This window comes from Mirounga leonina, unplaced genomic scaffold (assembly GCF_011800145.1).
Source record: "Mirounga leonina isolate KUSES-001 unplaced genomic scaffold, KU_Mleo_1.0 Mir_176, whole genome shotgun sequence".
NCBI lineage: Eukaryota > Metazoa > Chordata > Mammalia > Carnivora > Phocidae > Mirounga > Mirounga leonina.
The window spans coordinates 27,047,651-27,072,903 of NW_023270454.1; the positions used below are offsets into that span (position 1 = coordinate 27,047,651).

Genomic DNA, 25,253 nt, shown 5'->3' on the forward strand with positions numbered 1-25,253 from the left:
GTATAAGAAATTATTACTATTAAGATTTTTTTTTTTTTTAATCTGTGGAGGTTTTTTGGGGGTATATTGAAGGGGAGAAAAAAGAATTCTTTGGAAGGGATCTTGGAAGTAGGTCTCTACCTTAATGTGTCAAGGCATCAAAACAAAAAATTAAATTCACAACCATTCAATAATTGAGGGCCTACAAAGTTATGAGTTGGAGAGCAGAAATCAATAAAGTCCCTTCCTTCAAAGCACTGAAACAAAGCATTGAACCACACCCAAGAATCTATGGGAATCCAAAGGCAAATTTTTTTTAATTCTTGCAGTTTTTAAAATAAGATCAAATATTAGCAATTTCATTTGATTCAACTTAGATCCCCCTCCTACCCAGACACACCATTCCTTCCCTTTTTTGTGGGGGTAGAGGAAGGTGGTTAGGAAGAGAGGCATCCAGAGAAAGCATCAATTATGTAGAAGTTTGTATGAAAGGTGTCTATTGTAACTAAATACTGGAGGACCAGTTAGATTTAACAAGAGTAAAAGCAAAAGACCTAAAGAGTTCTCACATGTGGTTCTGTTTTGAGGAGTCAGAATATAAGATCTTACAAGATCTCTTGTAGACCACTCATTAGGCCTTATCTTTAATAATAATGGTTTATTATTTTAAACAAAAGTATATTTGATAGAAGAATCAGAATCATCGCTGCTTATAAGTGAATTGGTATTCAAGTAAATGTTATTCACTGGAGATTATATCAATAAGCCCATTAAAAAAAAAAAAGATAGCTTTGTATTCTTTTGTAGGAATCAGCATAGCTTTTGCTTTCTAGAAATTGTGGAAAAGAAAGCTTCTTAGAGATGAAGTGAAAATTTTAAATTTCCAGGAATGACATTTTTAATAATCATTATTTTCTTCCATAACTGTACTAAAATGAACATATTCAAAAAGATGATACATTAACTTACAAAAGAATAATTTCCACATCAATCTGTTCATAAGCAATGTTCAATCTAATTTAAAAAACCTATGAACAAGGATTTTGGATTAAGATGGCAAACTGAACACACTTCCAATTTCACTTTCTCTTTAAAACTACAATAAAAAGATTTTTGAAAAGAAGTCAGCAAGGACAAAGAGAATAGGACAGTGAAGTACAACTTAGGATGCATGTGTATGTGGTATCAGACACGAGAGCGTGAAACCCAGTATTTTCAGCAGATAAAACAGAACCACTCTCAGAACCCTCCAAAGACTTATGAACTACTAACACCTCTGGAATGGGAGTAGAGGTGGTAGAGAATGAAATGGGCTGGAGTCAGGGATGGACATCTGTGAAGCCATTAAGTCCCCTCCTCTGGCAGAAATTATCCAGAAAGGATGAACACAGAACACATTCTTTACTGGGGGCCACAGACACAGGTGGCTTCCTCTTTTCACTTCCTTCAGGTCTGAGCCCTGGAAAAGGGCATTACCAGCCACTCCTTCCTAAAACAGGTTCCTGTTCAGTTCATTCCCCAACCTCCATCACTCCCTAATCCCCACTTTATTCTTCAGAAGGCAAAAGAGCAAGGACCTTACCTGCCTTGCCCCCCACTGAGTTGCCAGGACCTAAAAACATGTTCAGTACATCAAAGGCACTCAATCGCATTAGCCGAATGAATGAATGGTTACCAACACGTGATATTCACCTTAAATACTTAGCAATTCCTATAAATTTTAAAATTATATTTTAAGTGTCTAATACTAGTTGTTGGTTTTTCATCCTTAATTTTCTAGCATATGTATATAGTGTAAGTGGTAAAAGATTTTCTTCATGTTTGTTGCCCTCAAAACACATTCAACTGGCCACTCATAACTACGCCCATACTATCCTATATCTAACCCCAATAGATCCAGTTCTTTGAATTTGTCTTCAAATATATATTGGCCCAAAAAGAGTCGGCAGAGTGGTAGGACAGATAATCTGGGCTCAGCCAAAGATGGTTACAGATTGCAGGCCTGTGGTGGAGAGAAGACGCTCAACAGAAGTTGCTCTGACTCCTAGTATTCTAAGGAAGAAGCCGGCATGCAGAAGGCATACTCAAACACTAAACCATTATTACACAGTCCACTCTTGCTCTAATAGGAGACTGGGTAAAGGGAACTGCAGGGATGGGGAAAACAGATACAAAACCACTTAGATTTCTAACCTTAGGGTGCACTTAAAGTCTCAACAACCCACAGCTCAGAGGCTGCTAACTTGACATTTCGTAGCCGTCTTTCCCTCAATCCCATCTTCGTATGGAACCACAGAAGCAAACACAATTTTACCAATTGTCATTGACTAGTATTTACATACAGAAAACATGAGCTTAATAGGAATAGTGCTCACAAGAAACATAATAGAAGTAACACTATTTGGAAGACTACTTTTAATTTTTTTTTGTCATAAAGTAAACTAAGAAAGGGCTACGGGGAAGGGTTGTATTAGGAAGTTTTATTATTTGTAGACTCCAGAACATAACTGAATAAAATTGATTTTATTTTCAAACTTTTTTCAACAAATGTCACTTACTGTTTATGCAAGGGAAATCTATAAATTAATAACTTTTTAAAGCTTACTATTCTTGGGCTCTATTTTATCAGATCATTTTTACCCTAAATTTTTAAAATTGCTCTTCGGTTCATTTTGCCATCCAAACTTACCAATGTCATCATCCGTCCTGTCAATAGGATCCTTCTCTAAACAGTCTCTCACAATGTCCCTACTCATCAGAGGATCTGATGCCCTCTCAATGTCTTCTTCATCATCGTCGTCCTCAGAATCCACTGCTGTTTCTGGCAACCCACTCAGGTCCATATCACCAGCCTCACTTTCTGTGGCCTTAAAAGAGACCAAAACAATTTTTTAACTGTTTTAAGTAAATCTTTTGTAGTCAAAGGAAATAAGAACAAATCTAATTTGAAATATTCAAATTTTAGTATATTAACTTGTCTATAACTAAGCATGTATTCAATATCAAGAAATATTAATGCACCAGGCACTATGTAAAAGGAATTATTTCAACAAAATAGGAGTGAATTTATCTCCTATTACATTTCTAGTTAGGATTAATGATCTTATCTCAATAATTCTGATTTCTTTTCTGAGCTGTCATATGTACTTGAAACAGTAGACTAAAGAAAAAGATAGTGTTTGTTTTTACTCCATTTTTCAAAGAGAATGGCTTAAGCTAAGAGCTTAAGGGTAACACATGATTTTGAGCAATTCCTTCCCCAAAAGAATAGCTGTGAACTTATTAATGCCAAGAAGACTGAACAACTTCTTTCCTATTAGATGGTCTTTATGGAAAAGTGAATCATAAATCAAAGGTAACTTGATAAGTACGTGAACAAAACATTTAGTGTGACTATCCTAATGTCCACTCTCCAATTATAAATTACCAAAAAATATTAAAAGACCATATGCCTACAGGTAATACATTCTTTCTTCATTCCTCAACACAGGTGACTGTATCACCAAATTTCAAGTAATCAAGATATACTCTAGTACTTGAATGTTTTCTTAGTCACTAGAGTCACAGATTTCAAAATGATCTCTTTTGTTGGGCGATCTCAAGGCTAGAAGAGTTATCCTATTTAGGTCATTCTATAGCCTGTTGTGATTATCATCTCAATAATACATATAAATGTTATCATATTGGCCTTACTTGACATTCTATACCCAGAATTCACCATTTAAGCATAATAAGAATGAATTCAATTAAATATTACTGTGTAAGTCTTAAACATCACAAACATGTTTTGCCAGATTTATTAAACTTTTGAAAACACTTTGTTTTAAAATGATTAACTTTGTGGAAAACATGTATTATAAAGTTTACTGACTTTGGATAACTTGCAGTCCACATGGTTTTCAAAGACAATAGAAACCTTATTAAGAATAGCCAAAAACACATTAAAAATGAAAGATAAAAACATAAAATGTTGAGCCTGATCATCATCACCATCATCATCTAACACCAATACTTACAATATGCCAGGAACTGCTCTGTTTTATATATATATATTAGCTCATTTAATCCTCAAAATAATCCTATGAAGTAAGTGCCATTATTGACTTTTATTATTATTCAAACATTCGGGTAAAGAGAAATTATTTTTCCAAGGTCATGTTGCTGATAAATTGCTGAATCAAAATTAGAACCCAGGAATTCTGACTCTACAGTCTTAACCAAACCTAATCTGTCTCTTTATAAGATACTTACATATGATTGTGGCTTATAGAAGGATCTATACTTTTTCTGTAATTTAGCTTACGTCAATATTTAAAGAAAATTTTTATTATTTTCTTATCAACAGAGTTTTATTCTTCTCAAGTATTTTCCCTTGGTTTATACTGTCAAACATAAGATTTAATCCTACCTTTCAAAGCAATACAAACAGGTGTTACTATTTTCTAAAGTTTAACAAAAAGAATTTTAATCACATGTTTAATTCTTCAGGTACAGTTTCCTGAACTAAAATACATACATGGTAAGAAAAACTTAAGGGGAAAATAAGTGAAGACAGAATACCTAATGAAGACAGAATAATTAAAAATGGAAAAACCTAATGTCTACAAAAGCTCTAAGCAATGGCCTTAATAAATATTACTACTGGGGTTAAGACCATTATCAGCAGAGGTGCTCTAGGCGGGAGAGCAGTAAAACCACAGAATTAATTGTGGCACACTCAGAAACACATCTCCTAATTTAAATTCAGAATTCACAGAATTGTCTCTAGACTGTAGAATGAAACTGAGGTAGAGCTTGATATGATGTAGTACGCCAAGACTATGATCAGAGAAATTAGGCCAACCCTGTTATTATCACTACCTTATTTCTGAAGTCTAGAAATGTGACAATGTGCTAATGCTTGCTATGTTTACATTTTCACCCCAGTTTCATCTTAACATTGAAGATTATTATTTATCACCTTATATTCTCAAATATACAATCAGTCCTCTATATATTCTTTAATATGAGCCTGGAGCCAAGAAGGGACACTAATGGAGACAGAAATAAATAACAAAACAAAAAAATAACTTCTAAGTAATACAGTTATATGGCTTACAGTTTTTCTTTAATTTTTAAACATCTACCATAAAGAGATAAGATATTTCACACCATCCCAAAGAAATCATTACTGTCATTTACATGAATTATATGTAAATCTTAAATAGAAGAAAAAGACTTTTTTTTTTCTTACAGTAAGCTCTATGCCCAACATGGGACTTGAACTCATGACCCACGACCCTCACGACCCCAACATCAAGAGTGGCATGCTCTAATGACGGAGCCAGCCAGGCATCCCAGAACAAAAAGACTTTTAAATGGGAATTGGATTTATCTCTTCAAAAATGAAACCTCTACCCCACTTGTGTATATGATCATTAGTTGTTTTCTATTATGTGTATTCCATTCTTAAATTATTCATGAAATAACATTCACTAAACCAGTAACTTATTTTTTAAGATAAATATTCATTATATTTTAAAATACTACAGAATTCCCTTTTTTTTTTTTTTTAATCTTTAAGTAAGCCCTAGGCCCAATGGGGGCTTGAACTCACGACCCTGAGATCAAGTGTTGCATGCTGTACTGAGTGAGCCAGCCAGGAGCCCCTACAGAATTCCTTTTAATCATACCTTTTAAATAGAACTTGATAAACAATTTTTTAGGAGTCTACTAATTCCATAATATTACTGTTTCATGAACAATGAAATGTTTGGAAACTGGAGTTAAAAATTTAATGAACAAACACCAACTGGTCTACAGGAGAAGTGTACTAAGCTTAGGAGTGCCTGGAACCTAGTAGTTACTGAATTTACACTTGCCAAATGAACAAACATAGAGTTTAGTTATTCAAATCTCAGCTCTACCATTTATAATGTGACTTTAGCAAAATTACTTAACCTCTATGAACCTAGTTTTATCAGTAAACTAGAGTTATATCTTCCCACTCATAGGACTGTTCTTGACTCAAATAAGGAGAAAGAAAAGAAAGCTTGTTACAGGCTACTTCAAAAGTCAGTCCCTTCCTGGGGTACCTGGGGGACTCAAGTCATGATCCTAGGATTGAACCCCATGTCGGACTCCCTGCTCAGCAAGGAGTCTGCTTCTCCCTCTTCCTCTGCCCCTCACCCCATTCATGCTCTCTCTTTCTCTCAAAGAAATACTAAAATAAAATAAAATAAAATAAAATAAAATAAAATAAAATAAAATAAAATAAAATAAAATAAAATCTTTATATAAAAAAAGCCCCTTCCTCAAGGGGACACATTTTTTAATATCATCACTGGCTTATCTTTACCTCTTCCCATCCCAGTAATGAAGCTTGCACACAATTTATATTGGCAGAATTTTCAAAAAAACCAAAACTCTGTTAAATACTGCAACCTCTTACTGTAAAAAATGTCTCAGGCTAATTGCGACTATTAAATTCCGGCTAAATGGCTCATACAATAATTATACAAACAGTGATCCTACATTGAATGACTACCATGTAGCTAGTACTACATTTGATGCTTTTAATACATAATCATCTTCACATCAATTCAGCAAATTAGGATTATTACTCCTACTTTGCAGATGAGAAAACACTAGGAAAATCAAATAAATTGTTCAATGTAAACAAAACCAAACCTAGTGATTGTACTGGGACTTAAAATCAGGTCTGACCAATACAAACTAGTAAAATACTCTGCACTATAATACTGTGCCCAGTTTTCTCAATAGACTGTCTTCATAAAGAAAATAGTTAAATCATTAATCATCAGGGAAAAGCAAATCAAAACCACGAGATATTACCTTACACCTGTCAGAATGGCTAGACTCACAAAGACAAAAAGTAACAAGTGTTGGTGAGGATGTGGAGGAAAAAGGAACCCTTGTGCACTGTTGGTGGGAATGTAAATGTGAAAAACACTATGGGGGTTCCTTAACAAATTAAAAATAGAAATATCATATGATCCAAATATTCTACTACTGGGTATTTACCCAAAGAGAATGAAAACACTAATTCAAAAGGATACATTCAACCCTATGTTTATTGCAGCATTATTTACAATAGCTAAGATATGGAAGTAACCCAAGTGTATATCTATAGATGAGTGGATAAAGAAGATGTGAAGTGCGCGCGCGCGCACACACACACACACACACACACACAGGTATTCAGCCGTAAAAAGGAATGAGATCTTGCCTTGCCATTTGTGACAACATGGAGGGATCTATAGGGTATTATGCTAAGAGACTTATTTCAGTCAAAGAAAGACAAATACCACATGATTTCACTTATATGTGGATCTAAAAAACAAAACAAATAAACAGACAAAAAGCAGAAATTGACTTATAAATACAGAGAACAAACTGATGCCTTCCAGAGAGGGAAGGGGGTTGGAGGATGGTCAAAATGGGTGAAGGGGATGGGAAATACAGGCTTCCAGTTATGGAATGAATAGGTTAAGAGAATAAAAGTTACAGACAGTATAGGGAATATAGTCAATAGTACTATAATAACATTGTATGGTAGCGGGCGCCTGGGTGGCTCAGTTGGTTAAGCGACTGCCTTCGGCTCAGGTCATGATCCCAGGGTCCTGGGATCAAGTCCCACATCGGGCTCCCTGCTCGGCGGGAGGCCTGCTTCTCCCTCTCCCACTCCCCCTGCTTGTGTTCCTGCTCTCGCTGTCTCTGTCTCTGTCAAATAAATAAATAAAATCTTAAAAAAAAAAAAAAACAACATTGTATGGTAGCTATACTAGTGGTAAGCACAGCATAATTTATTGACTTGTGGAATCACTATGTTGTACACATGAAGCTAATGTAACAATGTAACACTGTCAACTATACTAAAAAATAGTTAAAATATAATAAAGCAGTGAAATGTTTTCTGCTTTGCTAAGTCATAAAACAAAATTTTAAATATATCTATTTATGTATAAACATAGATAAAATGCTTGCTATTTTCTAGCTTCCTCCAAACTATAATATTACTAAGATTAATGCTAGTCTTTAAACCCTTTTATTCTAAATAAAGATAAGCACACGAGCACTCTATATTTAAAAATTATCTGATTATATGTGTCTCAGGAGCAAGAAGGAAGATCTACCTAAATTATAGATTTAGATGTACATTATAGTTAAATAATAATATTCTCAAAAAAACTAGTAGTATTTTCAGATCAATGCCAAAAGCTCTATGATTTACTGAAATCAAAAGGGACTACATATATTGTATTATGAAACAGTTCTTAAGAGATTATTTTGCATTTTTAAAGGATATCAAGAAAATGAACAGAGGAAATATTAAATGCCTAAAGCTCCAGTGAAGCATTAATTTAACTAACATTAATTTATTTCACTAAAATAAAAATAACTACTACATATATTTTATCATCAAGTACTCAAAAATCATTTATGAAAAAAAGTTTTTCCAATATCCCCATGGTTAAAAGAGTTGCTTAATAAGCATTCTTGATGTAAATCAATTTTGTGCAGAATTTCGAACATACATATTTAACCCAAATAGTATCTAAGTCAGACCTTGACATAAATTTAGGTTAGAAGAAGGTTATAGTGAATGCTTAATGCTGATGATAATTTAACCGAGACAACAGTGAGTAGGAACTATCTACAAAACCATATATACGTAGAAAGTATGAAAATATATTTGGAAATAAGTATAATGCTTGCTATAAGGATAGTTTGTATATTATAAGTTATGCTGTTCCTAATTTTACACATCAATTTTTTTATTTCAATATAGGCTTTAAAAATATATTTATGCCTAAAAAACAGGAACAATTTTACAGCTTAGTATAAATTGTTAGGTTTCTTTCCAAAAACTATAATCGTAACAGGTGTAATAACATCTATCTGTAAATATTTATTGTAAGTAAGAAAGTCTGTGCTAATTTGACAGGAAAATATCATATTTAATCCTCATATACTCAATTACTAATATATTTTGAAATACTTTATTTAAGGTACAGATATCTACATGTACTCTTTTGCAAATTACCTACTCTTGTATTTTGAATATTGTTATATGGTGAGCTGAGTATTTTTCTTATTAATTTGCATAAGTGAGTTGTATTCTCACTTTATTTTTTTTAATTTTTTTGTATTTTTTTTGTATTCTGACTTTAAATCTTTGTCTCAAATGGTCTTTTAATTATTAAATTTTTTATTATTATACCATTAAGAGTTTATCTGGAATTTAATCTTAGTTATGATATAAGGTGAGACTACAGAGGTGCTTCGGTAGCTCAGTCGGTTAAGCGTCTGACTCTTGGTTTTGGCTCAGGTCATGATTTCAGAGTCATGAGATCGATCCCTGCGTCGGGCTCTGTGCTCAGCATGGAGTCTGCTTGAGATTCTCTGCTTCTCCCTCTCCCCCTGCCTGCATTCTTTCTCCCTCTTTCTCATAAATACATACCTACATACATACATACATATATTTTAAAATAAAATAAATAAAAAAATAAAGTGAGACTATAAAGTGACTCCCCCACCCTAAAGATCATTTACTGAATAATCCATCACATTCTTCATTGATTTGTGAGGATTTCTCTATTACATATTACGTACTCACACATGAATTCCATTTTACTTGATGTCTCTGTTCTATTGATCTATTTTTGAACAACTGTTTCCAGTCCACCAAGCTACTGCTCTGATACTCACACTATGTAGCCAGGATCTTATCATGGCTAGAATTGCACTGTCTCATATAAACAACTTAGGCATTCTGTTTTCTACTGCCAACAAACTCCTACTTACAACTGCTTCCGTCTGCTTCCAAGATAACCCTTTTTCAACTTAAGCATGACCTTCAGTCTGCAAGACTTTACTACCTTCTATGTCTAGCTTTCACCCCTCCAGCTTGTAAGCACTAACATTTCAATCACATTCATTCAACACACCTTTACCGAATGCCCACAATTTCCTGGCCCTAAAGAGAAAATGGGGATGAGAAAGAGAAGCTCCCTATCTTCTTGAAGCTGTCATCTTAGTAAGCAGACAGAACAACATAGAAAGCAATAATCAGGGCGCCTGGGTGGCTCAGTCGTTAAGCGTCTGCCTTCGGCTTGGGTCATGATCCTGGGGTCCTGGGATCGAGTCCACATCGGGCTCCCTGCTCGGCGGGAAGCCTGCTTCTCCCTTTCCCACTCCCCCTGCTTGTGTTCCTGCTCTCGCTATCTCTGTCTCTGTCAAATAAATAAATAAAATCTTTAAAAAAAAAAAAAAAAAGAAAGCAATAATCATTTCAAAGTCTAAACAAAAGGACTAGCCAGGGAAGAAACCAAAATGTAGGACCTACTTTTCAGAAAGTAATAAGGAAAGAACTCTCTGCAAAGATGGTACTTAAAAATGAAGGCAGAAAAGGATCAACCTAGGAGAAAACATTCCAGGCAGAAGGCATGCAAAAACAAAGCTCAGTAGTTAAAAAGAGGTTGGCATGTTGCTTCATCTGTCTTTGTGTTACACTCATTTAACAAAACTCCAGGACTGGGTGAAGCCAAGTCTTTGCTTTCTTTTTGCTTGCTGTAGGAAAAAAAATACTTAACAGGACAGAGGGAAATCACTCTGTATTTGCACCATCTCAACAGAGCTTCCATTACTCTAGTCAATTTGCTCTCCTACTCCCTGAAACTTCTATTTCAAAACTTCTCTCTCCTTAAAACTCTCACCCTTGCCAATCCTCTCACTCTCAACAAATGAACTCACCTCTTCAGAGAGAAAAATTGGAGCCATGAGAGAGAAACGTGCTCAACTCCCAAACTCCCCACTCCAAACCCACCATGATAAATATGTACCTTTTAAAACAGAGGAAGGTTTCTCTTCTTAAAGCTAGTTATTCCACTTTGCTCTTGAATTCCCTTCTTCCCACCCTCTCAGAAATATTATTCTACCCTTTTCTCTCTGGTACACAGCATTCAATTTCAGTCTCTCTGTGCCCATCTTGTAAGCATTTATACTCACTTCAATATGATAACTTTCTGACTTAGGAGAAAGTTCTCCTAAGTCAGAAGTATACAGAGATTAAATGGACTGCCATGGGAGATAGTTGTCCATCCCTGGAAATGTTCAAGAATAAACTGGATGCTTCACTGATAGAAAAGCAGTAGATTAAGTCAGTCAGAGAAAGACAAATACCATATGATTTCACTCATATATGGAATTTAAGAAACCAAACATAAAAATTGGGGAAAGGAAAAAAAAAAAAAGGAGAGAGGGAGGCAAACCATAAGAGAGACTCTTAACTATAGAGAACAGACTGAGGGTTGCTGGAGGGCAGGGAGGGGGGGTGTGATGGGCTAAATGGGTGATGGGTATTAAGGAGGGCATTTGTTGTGATGAGCACTGGGTTTTGTATGTAAGTGATGAATCACTAAATTTTACCCCTGAAACTAATATTACACTCTATGATAACTAACGATAATTTAAATAAAAACTTGAAACACTGAAAAATAAATAAAACATAAAAAACAAATAAAAAGAAAAAGAAGAAAAAATAAAAAAGAAAAGAAAAGCAGTAGAGGACTCAAATACAAGATTGGTCACTGACCCAGGTGCATCTGTCAGGTTCCTTCTCAGCCTAAGAATTTCTGATTTAAAGATAATCGAAATGGTCTATTGGGGATCTTTATTAAATGTTAAGTTTTGTATAGCTAGTAACAAATCCTCAGATACACCTATGGATTTTTCCTTATGAGGGGTATAAACTTAACAAGGCTACATGCCTACCATCAAATTTGAAATGAATAGCCTTGAAACTCAACTAAAATGAAGCAAAATACACAGGGACCCTCTATTCCATCTATATACCCCAAGATAAAGTTAGGCTGCAGGCAGACCATGTCAGAGCAATTTGGAGTTCTCACCCACAGTCTAGATTCTCAGACATTCCATACCATCAAGAATTTCCTCATGAACTTATCCTAGCCTACTCAAGGTTTAAACACATAAAGCTAGAATTCCCTTCAGAATATGCCTCAATAAATTATTTGAACAACTTACTTCATTCTTATTATAAATTTGCCTTCTAGGAGTTCCATTCAGGTTTGTATATACTATAACCTCAAGCTGTGTTTCCACCGCAGCTCTTTAAAGTGTACAATCATCTCAAAGTTTAGAAGACAAGGGCTCTATCATGATATTTCAGTTACTATAAAGCACAGCTTTTAGTTATACTGTTCATTGTTTTAGGATAAGGGATACTCGAGTAAATGTTTTAAAAAATCAACTTCTAAAAATAGGCAGTACCGGCTGGTGGAGGGAGGAGAGCAGAGTTACCCTTATTCACCACCTTCTCCTCCTCTAACATTTGAAAAATGGGATTACTTCCTAAATATTTTATTATAAGTTAACACTTATTATAAGGTATTGATCTTTGCATTTGATATTCTATCAAAGGAGAATTTTTTTAAAGTTACCTTAAAGAGCCAGATAATATTTCTTATTGCAAAATACTAAATTCTTAATCAGCCAAAAATCTACAAATAATTGCATTTGTGTCTTTTGATTATTAGGCAGTAAGCTCTTTACAATACCCCTAAATTATAGGAAAATGTATACCTATTACCTCCTTCAAATAAAACTATTTTCTAAGATCTACTAAATTTAGAAGTTAAATATTTTTGTCCAGAGGGTATTCTGTTTACTTTTAGTATTTTTTTTTTTAAATAGAAAGTTAGCACTGCCTGAATATTTCAATGTCCCTAAAACTATAATGTTTCTAAAGAAAGGTACTTTTACGGTCATCTCATTCACAATTCCTAAGAAGTCAAGAATTATACCTTGTAAAGTATACTATGCTCTTTTTATTTGAAACCATCCAAAATCCGATATTAGTAGTATTTATTTAAAGACCTCTCCACAAACAGACCCTTTTTGCATTATTTTAGTCATTATTTAGTCATTAATTTAGTCCCAAGCCAGTGAACTCTTCCTTAACAATTAAAATTATTTTGCTTTTTGGAAATTCCAAAAAGTTATAAAGTTATGGAATTCCATAGTTCTAGTTTCTTTTCTATCCATCGGTATCATAAAAATTTATTTTATAAACATAACTAAATCTATACATAGTTTAGAAACGCAAAAAAAAAATAACCCAGTGATTTAATAATAATCTCAAGATTTTAATAAGAAAACTTTAATAAGAAAAACTTACTATATAGCATAATTCTGCAGTTTTCTCCTACAGTTTTGAGAAAGAATCAAAAATTTAATACTATAGTCAAATTTATAAAATATTTAGTCAAGAGAAGTATCTCCATTGTAACCACTCTATTTAAAACTCTGATAATTGGTAATAACAGAGGTAAATACAATTAGACAGTAGTTCTACTTCCTGAAACAAACATACTATAACATTAACATTTTATGTACCTGTACATATAATATACACATATATATTTACTTTATAGATCCCATCAATTAAGAATCATAAAACTCCTTGGAATACATAAAAATGAAGCAAATGACGAGGAAAACACTTTCTTACCTGGTAGATATCAGAAAGACTGCTGCTTCCAGAATCACTAGTGATACTACATCCTGAATGGCTAGAAGAAACGTGCGTCACCTGTGGGTGGAGACTATCAGTAAGGTGTAGTTTTGTGAAATCTGCAGGAAGCTATGGAAGGAGCAGGAGAAACAGGATTACAATTTGAATCAAGAACTCTTAAGACACTGAAACATTTTATTATACTCTATCCATACCATTTACCCAAAAGTACTAGGAAAGATCTTTCATTTTTCAAGTTCACAAATTACCAAATGTTGTCCTATGTATCAAAAATCACAAAATAAATTTTTAAAGTTTAGGGACATTCAATGAATCTTAACACTATGTTCAATGTTTAAAGAGGTGGGTTTAAAGAGGTGGGTTAAAGAGGTGCTCACTTGGGTGAGCAATTAATTCAGTGAGTGACAACTTTCTAATTACACATCACTGAGGAAATTATTCTATTATTCGTTAGCCCCACAAATACAACTTTGTAGCAAGAACTAGCTTAAACAAGAAAACAGATTTGAGGTTCTTATATGCTCAAATACTATTTAGAAGTAAAGAAAAGGGGTGCCTGGGTGGCTCAGTCGGTTAAGCAGCAGACTCTTGATTTCGGCCCAGGTCATGATCTCAGGATCCTGAGATCCATCCTGCGTGGGGCACTGGGCGTGGAGCCTGCTTAAGATTCTCTCTCTCCTTCCCCCTCTGCCCCTCCGCACCCCCTGCTCATGGGCCCTCGCTCTCTCTCTCAAAAGAAAAAAAAAATGAGCATTTTAGAATTGACAAAATGAACTGTTATACAAGTAAATGTCCTAGGCTCTATGAAGAAAACAGAAAAGAATGCCTTCAAAGAACTTAGACTTGAGAAAGTTATGGACAACATTTACCTATCTATACACATACACATACATATCAATTTTCTATTTGTTCATGTTTAAACCCTAAATAAAAAAGCTTCTATGGAACAGATTCACTAAGTATCCCTCAAGTGCTTCTACGATTCCCCCATATAACAGAGAAAATGTATTGAAAAAGAAAATATCCATGGGTGGCCTGGGTGGCTCAGTTTGTTCAGCAGTGGACTACTGATTTTGGCTTGGGTCATGATCTCAGGGTCCTGGGATTAAGCTCTGCATCGGGCTCGGCACTCAGCAGGGAGTCTGCTTGAAGATTCTCTCTCCCTCTCCCTCTGTCCCTCTCCCTGTTCTGTCTCAAATAAATAAATCTTAAAAGGAGAAAACATCCATATATTTTTCCATTCAACAAATATTTATTGAGTCTTTTTCCTGTTACTATGTGCTAGTCAATGAATGAGACACTAAGAAAACATGCCTTAAGAATCTTATACTCTTATAAGTTATTACCAGTTCTTTTGAATTAAAAAAAGGGCACTATTTATACTATCCCACTTATTATACTATTGGCCAGTAATACACTTGGCATTTCAAAATATAGGCTGACATCATGCAATACTGGTAACATTTTCTATGTCCTCCCTACATACTGATTCTATTTAGGTGTTGAATAATAATAAAAAATATTAAAATAAAACCTAAATAAGAGTTTATCTTAGCAACATTCCCTTTTCTCCTTTGATCTCATCCCTTCTCCCCATCCAAAAACAAGATGCCATTCCATAGATTAGAATAAATTTCTCAAGGGAGGTGATTTCCCAAGGGAGTTTTATGACAATGACCAATGAATTTTAATACCTCAAAGTTTCCAACAAAGAGGCAAAATGTATTTATATCCCACAATCATTCAGATCTGAATCAACAAACAGACTATGATATTTAATAATATTAAATACCGTCTGTACAGAAATATTTTTGACTTCATGAGAGACAAGGTAAACAAAGAAAAGGCTTAAAAATAAAGTTATTAGGGGGCATCTGGGTGGCTCAGTCAGTTAAGCATCTGCCTTCAGCTCTGGTCATGATCTTGGGGTCCTGGGATGGGGCCCTGCATCAGGCTCCCTGCTCAGTGGGGAGCCTGCTTCTCCCTCACCCTCTGCCACACCCACCTGCTCATGCTTTCTCCCTCTCTCTCTTTCAAATAAATAAAATCTTTATAAAAAAAATAAAGTTATTAGGAGGTATATGATTAGATGCCAAATAAATGGACAAAAAACACATATGTTGGAGGAACTCAGAGAAGTGAGATGTTTACTCAAATGTGTGAAAACATTGCAAACGTGACATATCTCACTAAGGGTGTTGTTTTTTAAAAACCTGATAATTGAAGATGCTGTGAAATATTAGACAAAATTTAGGAAAATAACAATTCCCATATAAGGAATAGATAGGTGAATAATTCTAAGTTGAGAATTTATATATATATTTATCCACAATGTAGAATGGTGAAATATTTGCAGGATTTCTTCAGGAACAATTTGAAGACAGAAATCTGCCAAGATGTACTAATGACTATGATTTTGCATGTTGTTAAGTGATAGATATCAGATATTAAAATGTGTCCAAAACCAGGATAAATATCCTTCATCGTCTACATTTCCATTTAATTCAGCCACTCACTGCAGAAGCCAACTGGGGAAACATTATTCAATGGCTCAGTGATTTTAAAAGGCATAAATCAATACATATAATTATAGAACAATGAACTGATTTCTATTGATTATTTTTTATAGACATGACTCAGGTTGACATGTGCCACATAGTGTGATTTTTTTTAAATTAACTTAAATTTGTCAAATGAAGATAAAACTCTCTAATGAATTTTTACTCACTAGACATTTATTCAAGTCTCATAGGACTCTCTTCTCTTCAATATCCATTAGGTGGTCATCTTTCCTAAGAATTTGCTGTGTGGACAGTACTAAGAGCTACAGAGCTCTAAATCTACTATAATACACATGGATCCAGCCCTTATATACTATAATCTCTTCAACTATGCTAGCTTATAGCCACAGATACCAGAATTATATAGCTATGTTAGGCTAAGACCCATAAAGAGCTATTTAAAAAGAAAAAAAATATATTTTCACTCTTAAGAATTCAATTCTACTTTAAATACTTATTATTGAGTATCTGCTATGTCAGACTGTTAGGGCCAGGGAATATGGAGGTGGATAAGACAGTCCCAATTCCAAATGTAATTTTTACTACCCAAAATGTTATTGAAACAGGTGTTACCTACAAAAGAAAAAGAAATCAGACATACTTTTTTTAAAAAACATGGCTTTTGGGACGCCTGGGTGGCTCAGTCAGTTGAGCGTCTGCCTTCGGCTCAGGTCATGATCCCAGGGTCCTGGGATCGAGTCCCGCATCGGGCTCCCTGCTCTGCAGGGAGCCTGCTTCTCCCTCTGCCTCTGCCTCTCTCTCTCTGTCTCTCATGAATAAATAAATAAAATCTTAAAAAAAACAAAACAACAACATGGCTTTTATCTTCCCCCTACCACGAGTATTTTTTCAGAACAGCATGAAATGTTATATTAAACTCAGAGTAAATGCATACATAATTTAGTATTAACTGAATACTTCTTTATATTACAGCAGATGCCACATTTAAGAAAGTTTAAAAATTCTCCCCATAGATTTGTATAATAATATCATGATTAAATTTTATTGACAGTACACCTCAGCCAAGGTTTCAGAATGGGAGAAGCTGTGGGAGCTGTTCCCATAAAGGAAGAGTCTGAAATGCACTGCTTTCACCCAGCCGGCCACAATACTCTAAAAGAATAGAGACCCGAGCCCACATCTAGGGAAAATGGTCTTTAAGAGGCAAATGGACTAGACAGGGATTGGAAGTTAGGGGACAAGCACAGCAGAGGCACCCACGTTTAAACATGAGGTCAACAAGGATAACGCAGAATCCTTAGGGAGGCAGTAACTCATAGTCTGAGTAAGATATACCAAGAAAGGGCACACTATGCCAAAGACAACAAGATTCATCTATTCCAAATTTTTCTAGGCTTGACACAGTGCCTATTTAAATTACTATCAGTATCCTATTTCATTAAATTTCAGATTAAAATGGGGCTGTGAATTATCTTGTGATTCTAGCCACCACTTATAGCTGAAACTGTTCAAAATATAAGAAAAATGTTTGAAGTTGGGACTATATACAGTAATTACCTGAATAAAATTAAACAATAATTAAACTAAAGGGAAAATTAACACATTTCATACATTTTGATCTTAATACCAATATATTTCACAATCAAGAACATAATTTAAAGGAGTCTCATATTTTATCATTTAAATATTTTTACTATTTGATATATGAATATATTACTATTCAAATTTTTCCTGGATCCAGCAACCTATATTCCTAAAAATATGGTACTTGTGGATCACAATTGCAATAAACTTCTGTTAGGCAAATGACTGAATCATAGTTTAACCACAAACACTATTAACTACATAAAAAATGCAGGATAATATTAAAATCAGATTTTTAAATGCATAAAGTGAGCATAAACAAAATTCATCATAATTTCATATAATCTGGGTATTATAAAAAGTTATATTGTTATTTATATATATATTATATTATTATATAATAACTTTTTTTCTTTTTGGGGAGAAAAAGGGATGTTACAACAATTAGCTGTAAACAGGTACTATACAAAAAACTTTAGTCTCATATAGGAACAGGCATTTGATAGTCTTTGATTTATTAATTAGTCCAATGACTGGCATTTATAAAATTACTAGTTAATAAATGAACTATGTTTTAAACATAAATGCACTGGTTTTGAGTGCTTTGAAGTCTCTGATACCACTAAGTCAATACTTTGTTGAAATGGTAAAATTCTTCAAAGTAGTGATAATGTATTAGAAGCTAAGACGGCTGCCTTCTTCCCTTTCCTTCTCTCCTCACCAAAGACTTCTTTATTCTCATGTTTTTAAGCTCTACAAGGAAGAGTTGGTATATTACTGGACATGTAATGGAAATGGACTAGAGTTTCATGTTTCACAATGCAGTATTATTAGCGTAGGGGGTTGCTAAGAAATCCAATAGTTAAAAAACAAAACAAAACAGAACAAAAATACTGCCACCAACATTTGAAATTTATTTAACTGAAAAATTTCCCAACTAACTTTTAGAATCACTTTATTTCAAGAAATAGTTACAACAAAACACACAAGGTTTGGGTTAATTGTTGGGATCTATGTAATCTTCCCTTTACCTTGAGTGACACTATCTAAAGTAAGTTAAATATCGTACTTAGTGACCCAAACCTAACTTTATATTAAGATGTATTACTAAGAATTTACCCAAATGAATACTGTTTTCCTCCTATCATCACTGGAGTTTTGTGAGTGTTCTTTATGCTCATGTTTTCAAGCTCTGCAAGGAAGAGTTGGCATGTTACTGGACACATTTCCTATTTTTCTCTGAGATGTTAGTGAAAATACAGTCCCTTCTCTTTTCTATTTTCTACTCATTCATCACTTATTGGAAACTTATGTTGTGAGGATTAAATGTATGACCAGGCATAAAGCATTTAGGGTAGGGCCCAGCACACAGAAATCACAATAGAAGTGTGTTAGCTATAATAATTACCACACGTGGATGCTGTGTAAGACACAGGTCCTTTCCAGCTCTAGAATTCCCACTGTAGCTAGAATCTAAGACTAGATACCAGTGGGTTATTGAGAGGGCTTTAGTGGCCAAAATCATTCAGCCACAAACACTGTCCCCTTACTCACTTTAGAACTCAAGTTGTGTTTTAAAAGCAATTCATATTTTCTCTCTCTGTGCCTGTTTACACACACGCACACACACACCCTATTTTTCTTTTATTACTCATCTGTTCAGATACTACTAGTCCTGACACTCTCTGACCTGTTTCAATATACAGCTTGAATAGGCAGGAATATTATTTAGTAGCTCATTTTAAAGGCCACTTCATAATACGATCGACTTTTAATATCTCTCAATCCTAATATTTCTTTAAGAACACCAGAAAAAGTAAACATTTGGATTCCTGAATATTATTCATCAGAAGTAATTTTTGCTTCCCTTATACCTTATATGTTCTAGATCCAATACTTATTCTTAATTACATCATCCATCAGTATTCCACAGAGAAAGATATTTGCACAATATACAGTTTCTTTTGTTCATAAACATAAAAGCAAGAAACAGTTTTCCTAAAAGTGTCATGAGATAATAATTTAATAAATGAATAGATCTAATTATATTTCTCATTAAAATACATGGAGACATTTTTTAATGTTGATATGACTATGTTTCACAGGAGTGGGTCTACAAGAATTTGCTTTATGTCTACTGGAGAAACCTGACAAAAATTAATCATTTGTAAGAACATTCTCCCAGCTTCCTGCAAGGCTCAAAAGACATAAGCTTCATGTCAACATATATGGGGTTATCCTCTGGTCAACCTCTTCCTCAGGAAACTCTGGACAAGTTAATTAACTTCTGTGTACCTTAGTTTCTTCTATCAAGTGAATATAACATAATACAAGGACTAAATGAAATAATCATTGTGAACTACAGAATCTACCTTACTGATGCCTCTCTCTTCCTTTTCATTCCCTCTGGCATTTTTCCAGTCAAGGTTCTCCATCACCTTAGGTCAGATGTTTTTCAAATACAATGAAAAAAAAAAGAGAGAAAAACCTGACTTATTTTTGACACTGTCATACCTAACACTACCATTACAGTAGTTTACTTATGATATATATTCCCCCGTCTATATGTTACATTTCACATAAACCATATGTTTATATGGACGAGCTCGCTGCTTAGAATACTGTACTAAATTCTGTAAAGTAAATAACCTCATTATCATGATATGCTTGTAGTCCAATTACTTACTCTCTTTTATAAACATTCAAATTGTCATAGCTAAGAATTCTCTCAAAGTGATAACATCTTGGGGAGTTTGTGCTTTTGTGTGTATAGTCTTACGATGTTTGACTGCAAACACCTCCATGTACTTGACCCAGACACATGCTGAAACCTGGTATGGCTTAACCACAGAAAGATACTCTTGGCATCCTGAGCACACTGCCTCTAGAGGACAGTCTGAACAGAAACACCACCGAACAGGAGCAAAGTCCAAGTTTAGTCATGCTTTATTTCAAAAATTCCTTGCTACTTTCCTACATGAAAATAATGCTTTAAAGGGAACTTAATAGAGAGGACTTGCTATGAAGATACTTATACACATGACTATTTCACATGGCTTTCTGTCCAAAAATAAACCTTTACGTGTTAGAATTAGCTACCGAGATATGGTAGTGACCTAGCCCTCACTCCAAGGCAGAAAAGTCACTCTCATGTTTTTTGGGGTTGGTAACATAAATGAATCATAAACTTCATTGGCTAGAGTTGGACAAATTACAATCTATCTAAAATTTAATTCCTATACTTATGAAATAGTGATAATTTGCACACAAATAGAACACACATTACCCTCTGTTGAGGAAAATAAACAACCAAAACTAGTAAATTGATGTTTTTAAGCAAATACTTTTAGAAAGCCTTTTCTACTAGATGTGGAATGAAAGCACTGAACAGAAGGAATCCACGTGACATTTACTTCAAAACAGAAAAGTAGAATCCTTTAGTATGATGAGAAAATGTATGAACTTATTTAGGTACCATATATTTCAAAATGTAAGGCTGTGCCCCATTTTTTTCAAAGACAAGGCAATACTAAAAACACCTGTATATGAGTTCCTTTGTGCCAGACCCGGACCTAAGCACTTGCAGATATATTAGGCCATTTAATTCTTATGACTATCTTACGAAGTAGGTGTTATTATGACCATTTTAAATAGGAGGAAACTAAGACACGGAAAAGTTAAGTGATTTGCACCAAGATCACGTAGTGAAGAGGCAGTAAAGAAAGATTACAGCTCTGGATGTCTGGCTCTAGAGCACATGCACTTAAGCTTTAAATTTAATGTATTTATTTAGTAGCTGACCTGAAAACTCTCATGGATATTAATGAAATGGTCACATGGCTGCTTATATCAATTTATTGATATAGCTTCTTGTGCAAATTTTAAAATCATACAGGAAAATACTAATTTAAAATAATTTTTCACTGTCACTTTCATAAAATCAATTTATTAAAACTTTACATCTGCTTCCTAACAGAATTTTCATTCCTTCTAAATTATTTGAGATATATTACTTTTTTGAGTCTGTATGTGATAATGTGCATTAGTGAAGTTGATTTTTCATTTATCTTATAGGTTCTTTATAAAATCATTTACTATATACCTTATAAACTCATCTTTAAAATATTATGGCAATATCCAGTACTTGCCATTTTGAGATCACACACCCAGGAATCATTATTAAATCTGTGTAAAATGTAAAGCTTCTTTCACTCCTTTATGCCAGTTCCATCATGTGACACTGGTAAGCATTCCAAGCTAGCACTGCTTGAGGTCATTTCTGCATTATGTTCCTTACTGAAGAGTATTTTAAGTTTTTGGTTTTTTTTTTAATGTAAAAAAGAGAGAACCTCATAAAATATGTGAGGAGAGCAACTCCTTTTCTGGCACTTATTTTTGGCAGAAACTAAACCTTGCCTGATGTATAATTTCCCTAACATTTGATAATCAGAAAAAAATTATGCAGACATATACACCGAGTTAGTTATAAGTTAGTCAATGAATTTCATCGTCTTAAAGGAGGACACCTGGCATAGTGAGAGCAGTTCTATAATTAATATCAGAACCAGTGAAAATTCGTCATTTGAAAGATAGCTGTATCTTTTCAAAATGAAAATGCTTATCTGGGACCTAAAATAAAACAAACGTCTATACAGTTTTCCACAGAAATACTGAGGTGGTTGATTAATTATGATATATGGCCATGAAACATCCTGTTGCCTATTAAGAAACACAGTTTTATGATGGTTTAAGAGGCAGCCACTCCATTCTCACTCCAGCCCCCCATCCTAACTCTCCTACACAACATATAATCCCTTCTTCTTTTCAATTTATTTGCAATCATCAATAACCACCAATCTGAAAAGCACACATTTCTCCAAGGGATTAAAAAAAAAAAAAAAAAAAAGCCTAGATCACTCAGTCCAAGAAATTGTCAATAAAATACATGGCAGCTGCTGGCTTTGAGTCAGGTATTTTAAGCATCATCTTCTCAGTAGCATTCCACCTATTTAAATCCCAAACCCTTTCGTGCATTTTCTCTTCGTGTTAGTAACAATGACTGCCACTATTTGGGGGGTATGTACTGTGTAATGAGCAAGGAGCTCAATATTCGATGTCTATTTGTTCTAATACTTGTAAAAAAGCCCAGATGCTGCTAAAGAGACAGAACTCAAACAGCTCGAGTGACTTGTCCAAGGCCTCCAGGTAGGAGGCTCTAAAATCTCTACCCTTTTTATTTTGTACCCTGACTCTAGATATTTACTATTTGGGGCCATATTCTAACCCAATCTTTGCACCTATCTTTTCCCTTATTTAAACAGTAAACACCTTAAAGGAACTTTACACTAATATAAGAACAGCTTTATTTTCTAATGTAAAAACCAGCCCAATAAATACACTTCTTAGCAAAATTTGTGATTATCCATATGGTAAAAGTGATAATCTCTTGCAGTTGCTAAAACTTGAGTCCTCAGTCTCTTGTTTTCCAGGACCAAGGGGGACCAGTGCTATGGAAGTAGCAGTCTCTGGAGAGGTTGAGAAGTTGCTGCTGATACCTGAAACCAACTTCTGTGACCAATTAGACAACAACTCTGATGAGCTCCAAAGGGACTATGCTTAGTTATCCCGGCTGTAAAAATGCTCAAGGGAGTATGGAGTTAGGGAAATGAGTGTTTAAAGTCAAGGAAAAAAGATTCCCAGGGGATCTATGGAGAACCTTAAGCTGCCTTCTTTTTGAATAAAAATAAAACAGTTGGTTTGGGGAGAAAGCCTCACACAGAATTAAAAACATTAACCTACAAGTAGTTTTTAACTCTTTAAACGTTATAAAAGCTACCACACATCCAAATGCAAAGGTACTAAGGTCTCTAGATGACAAAATACCATAAAATGTCTGAGACTGGCTAGTTATTCATCAGTGTCCTCCCTTCCAGGAAACACAGCTGGACCACATTTCCCAGCCTCCCTTATAGTTACGTATGTGCCCATATAAGTGAGTTCAAGCCTTACGAGTATGGACAAACACCAGTGATAGATGCCATTTCCACACCTTATAAAAATCTTCCTTAAGACTGTCATGATCTTTCCCCTTGCATCAAAAGAATGTCTGCTAGACAACAACAGAAACTTTGTTTTGAGGGTTAGACAACTGAGCCACAAAACAGAGGGGACTGGATTCTCGAAACACTGCTTAGAAGGGAACTATCCACTAAGTAATCAAGAGGACTTGCTTTAGATTTTATGCAGAAGAGAATAAACTTCTACCGTGTTTGAACCAGTATGTTTTGTTTGGTACAACGGCTAGCAGTATCTTAACTCATATAAATACATTATCATTAACTCACATAAATAAATATAAATAACTCATGTAAATACATTGTCTTAACACATAAATATCTTAACTCATACTCAGTGAGACCTATTTGTGAAAAATCTTTCACAATGAAATTCTAAATTCCTTAAGGAGAAGTAGGTGGGGCTCTGAAAATATCTTGACCTCATAGTACTAGGTCCAATTTGGATAAAATAAACATTAGAGTTTTTCTACATATTCAACACATTTATTGAAAACCCACTTTATGCTAGTATACCAGGCACTATTCCAGGTTTTCTAGATATTGGAGTAGGAAAGATAAACTCCCTGCTCTCATGGATCTTACAACTAGTGGGTAGAGACAAACAATAAAAGGATAATGAAGAAAACTGTCAAATAGTGATAAGTGCTGCATTCAACAAAGATTAAAGGAGACTGATGTGTTATGCTAAGTGAAATAAGTCAATCAGAGAAAGACAAATACCATATGATTTCAGGCACAAGTGGAATTTAAGAAACAAAACAAGTGATTTGGGGGGGAAAAAAAGAGAGGTAAACCACGAAACAGACTCTTAACTATAGAGAACAAAACTGATGGTTCCCAGAGGGGAGGCGGGTGGGGGGATGGGTGAAATAGACGATGGGGATTAAGGAGGGCACTTGTGATGAGCATCGGGTATTGTGTGGAAGTGCTGAATCACTATATTGTACACCTGAAACTAATATCACACTGTATGTTAACTAACTGGAATTCAAATAAAAACTAAAAAAAAAAAAGAGAGAGAGAGAGAGAGACTGATGTGATGAAGAGTCACAGGATAGCCAGGGAAGATCTAAGATGTGATACTGAGATGAGAAAATTTTTTACATTTTCACTTATTTTCTAAAGGAACAGTTCCAATTATATCATTTTGCTAGATATATATATTTTATAGATGTATATATGTGTGTTATGTTATCTAATAATACACATAACATACACCTACACACATATACACATAAACATACATACGTATGTATATATATACACACACACATACTTTATATATATAACACATACATTACTTTCTATATATTTTTATAATATATGTTGTCTTTGTGTAAAAGTGAGATAAGTCTAGTCATCTCTAAGCCAAAGGAATATAGTTATTAAACATTTTATTAAAAATTCTTAGCTATTTATACAACTTAACAAAATCAACTAAGTATCATAGTACCTTATAAATCAAAGACAGTATAAAATATCTTTGGAGTTGTTCAGTGCCCTATGAGTTGGAGACTACTAATATCTGCTCAC

The 25,253-nt window shown here is 34.3% G+C and overlaps 1 protein-coding gene across 15 annotated transcripts in view; it reads right to left on the reverse strand.

The window, feature by feature from the left end:
- RAPGEF2 (Rap guanine nucleotide exchange factor 2) overlaps window positions 1-25,253 on the reverse strand; it is a 237,105-nt gene that overhangs the window by 38,660 nt on the left and 173,192 nt on the right. For 8 of the 15 annotated variants that reach the window (XM_035022807.1, XM_035022802.1, XM_035022806.1 and 5 more), the window contains 2 exons: window positions 13,514-13,645; window positions 2,669-2,846 (listed from right to left, as the gene is read on the reverse strand). In XM_035022807.1, coding sequence (XP_034878698.1) covers window positions 2,669-2,846; window positions 13,514-13,645 — 310 coding nt within the window. Of the gene's footprint in view, window positions 1-2,668; window positions 2,847-13,513; window positions 13,646-20,015; window positions 20,082-25,253 lie in introns of all 15 variants that reach the window. The other 7 variants (XM_035022800.1, XM_035022797.1, XM_035022798.1 and 4 more) reach the window with 1 other exon arrangement.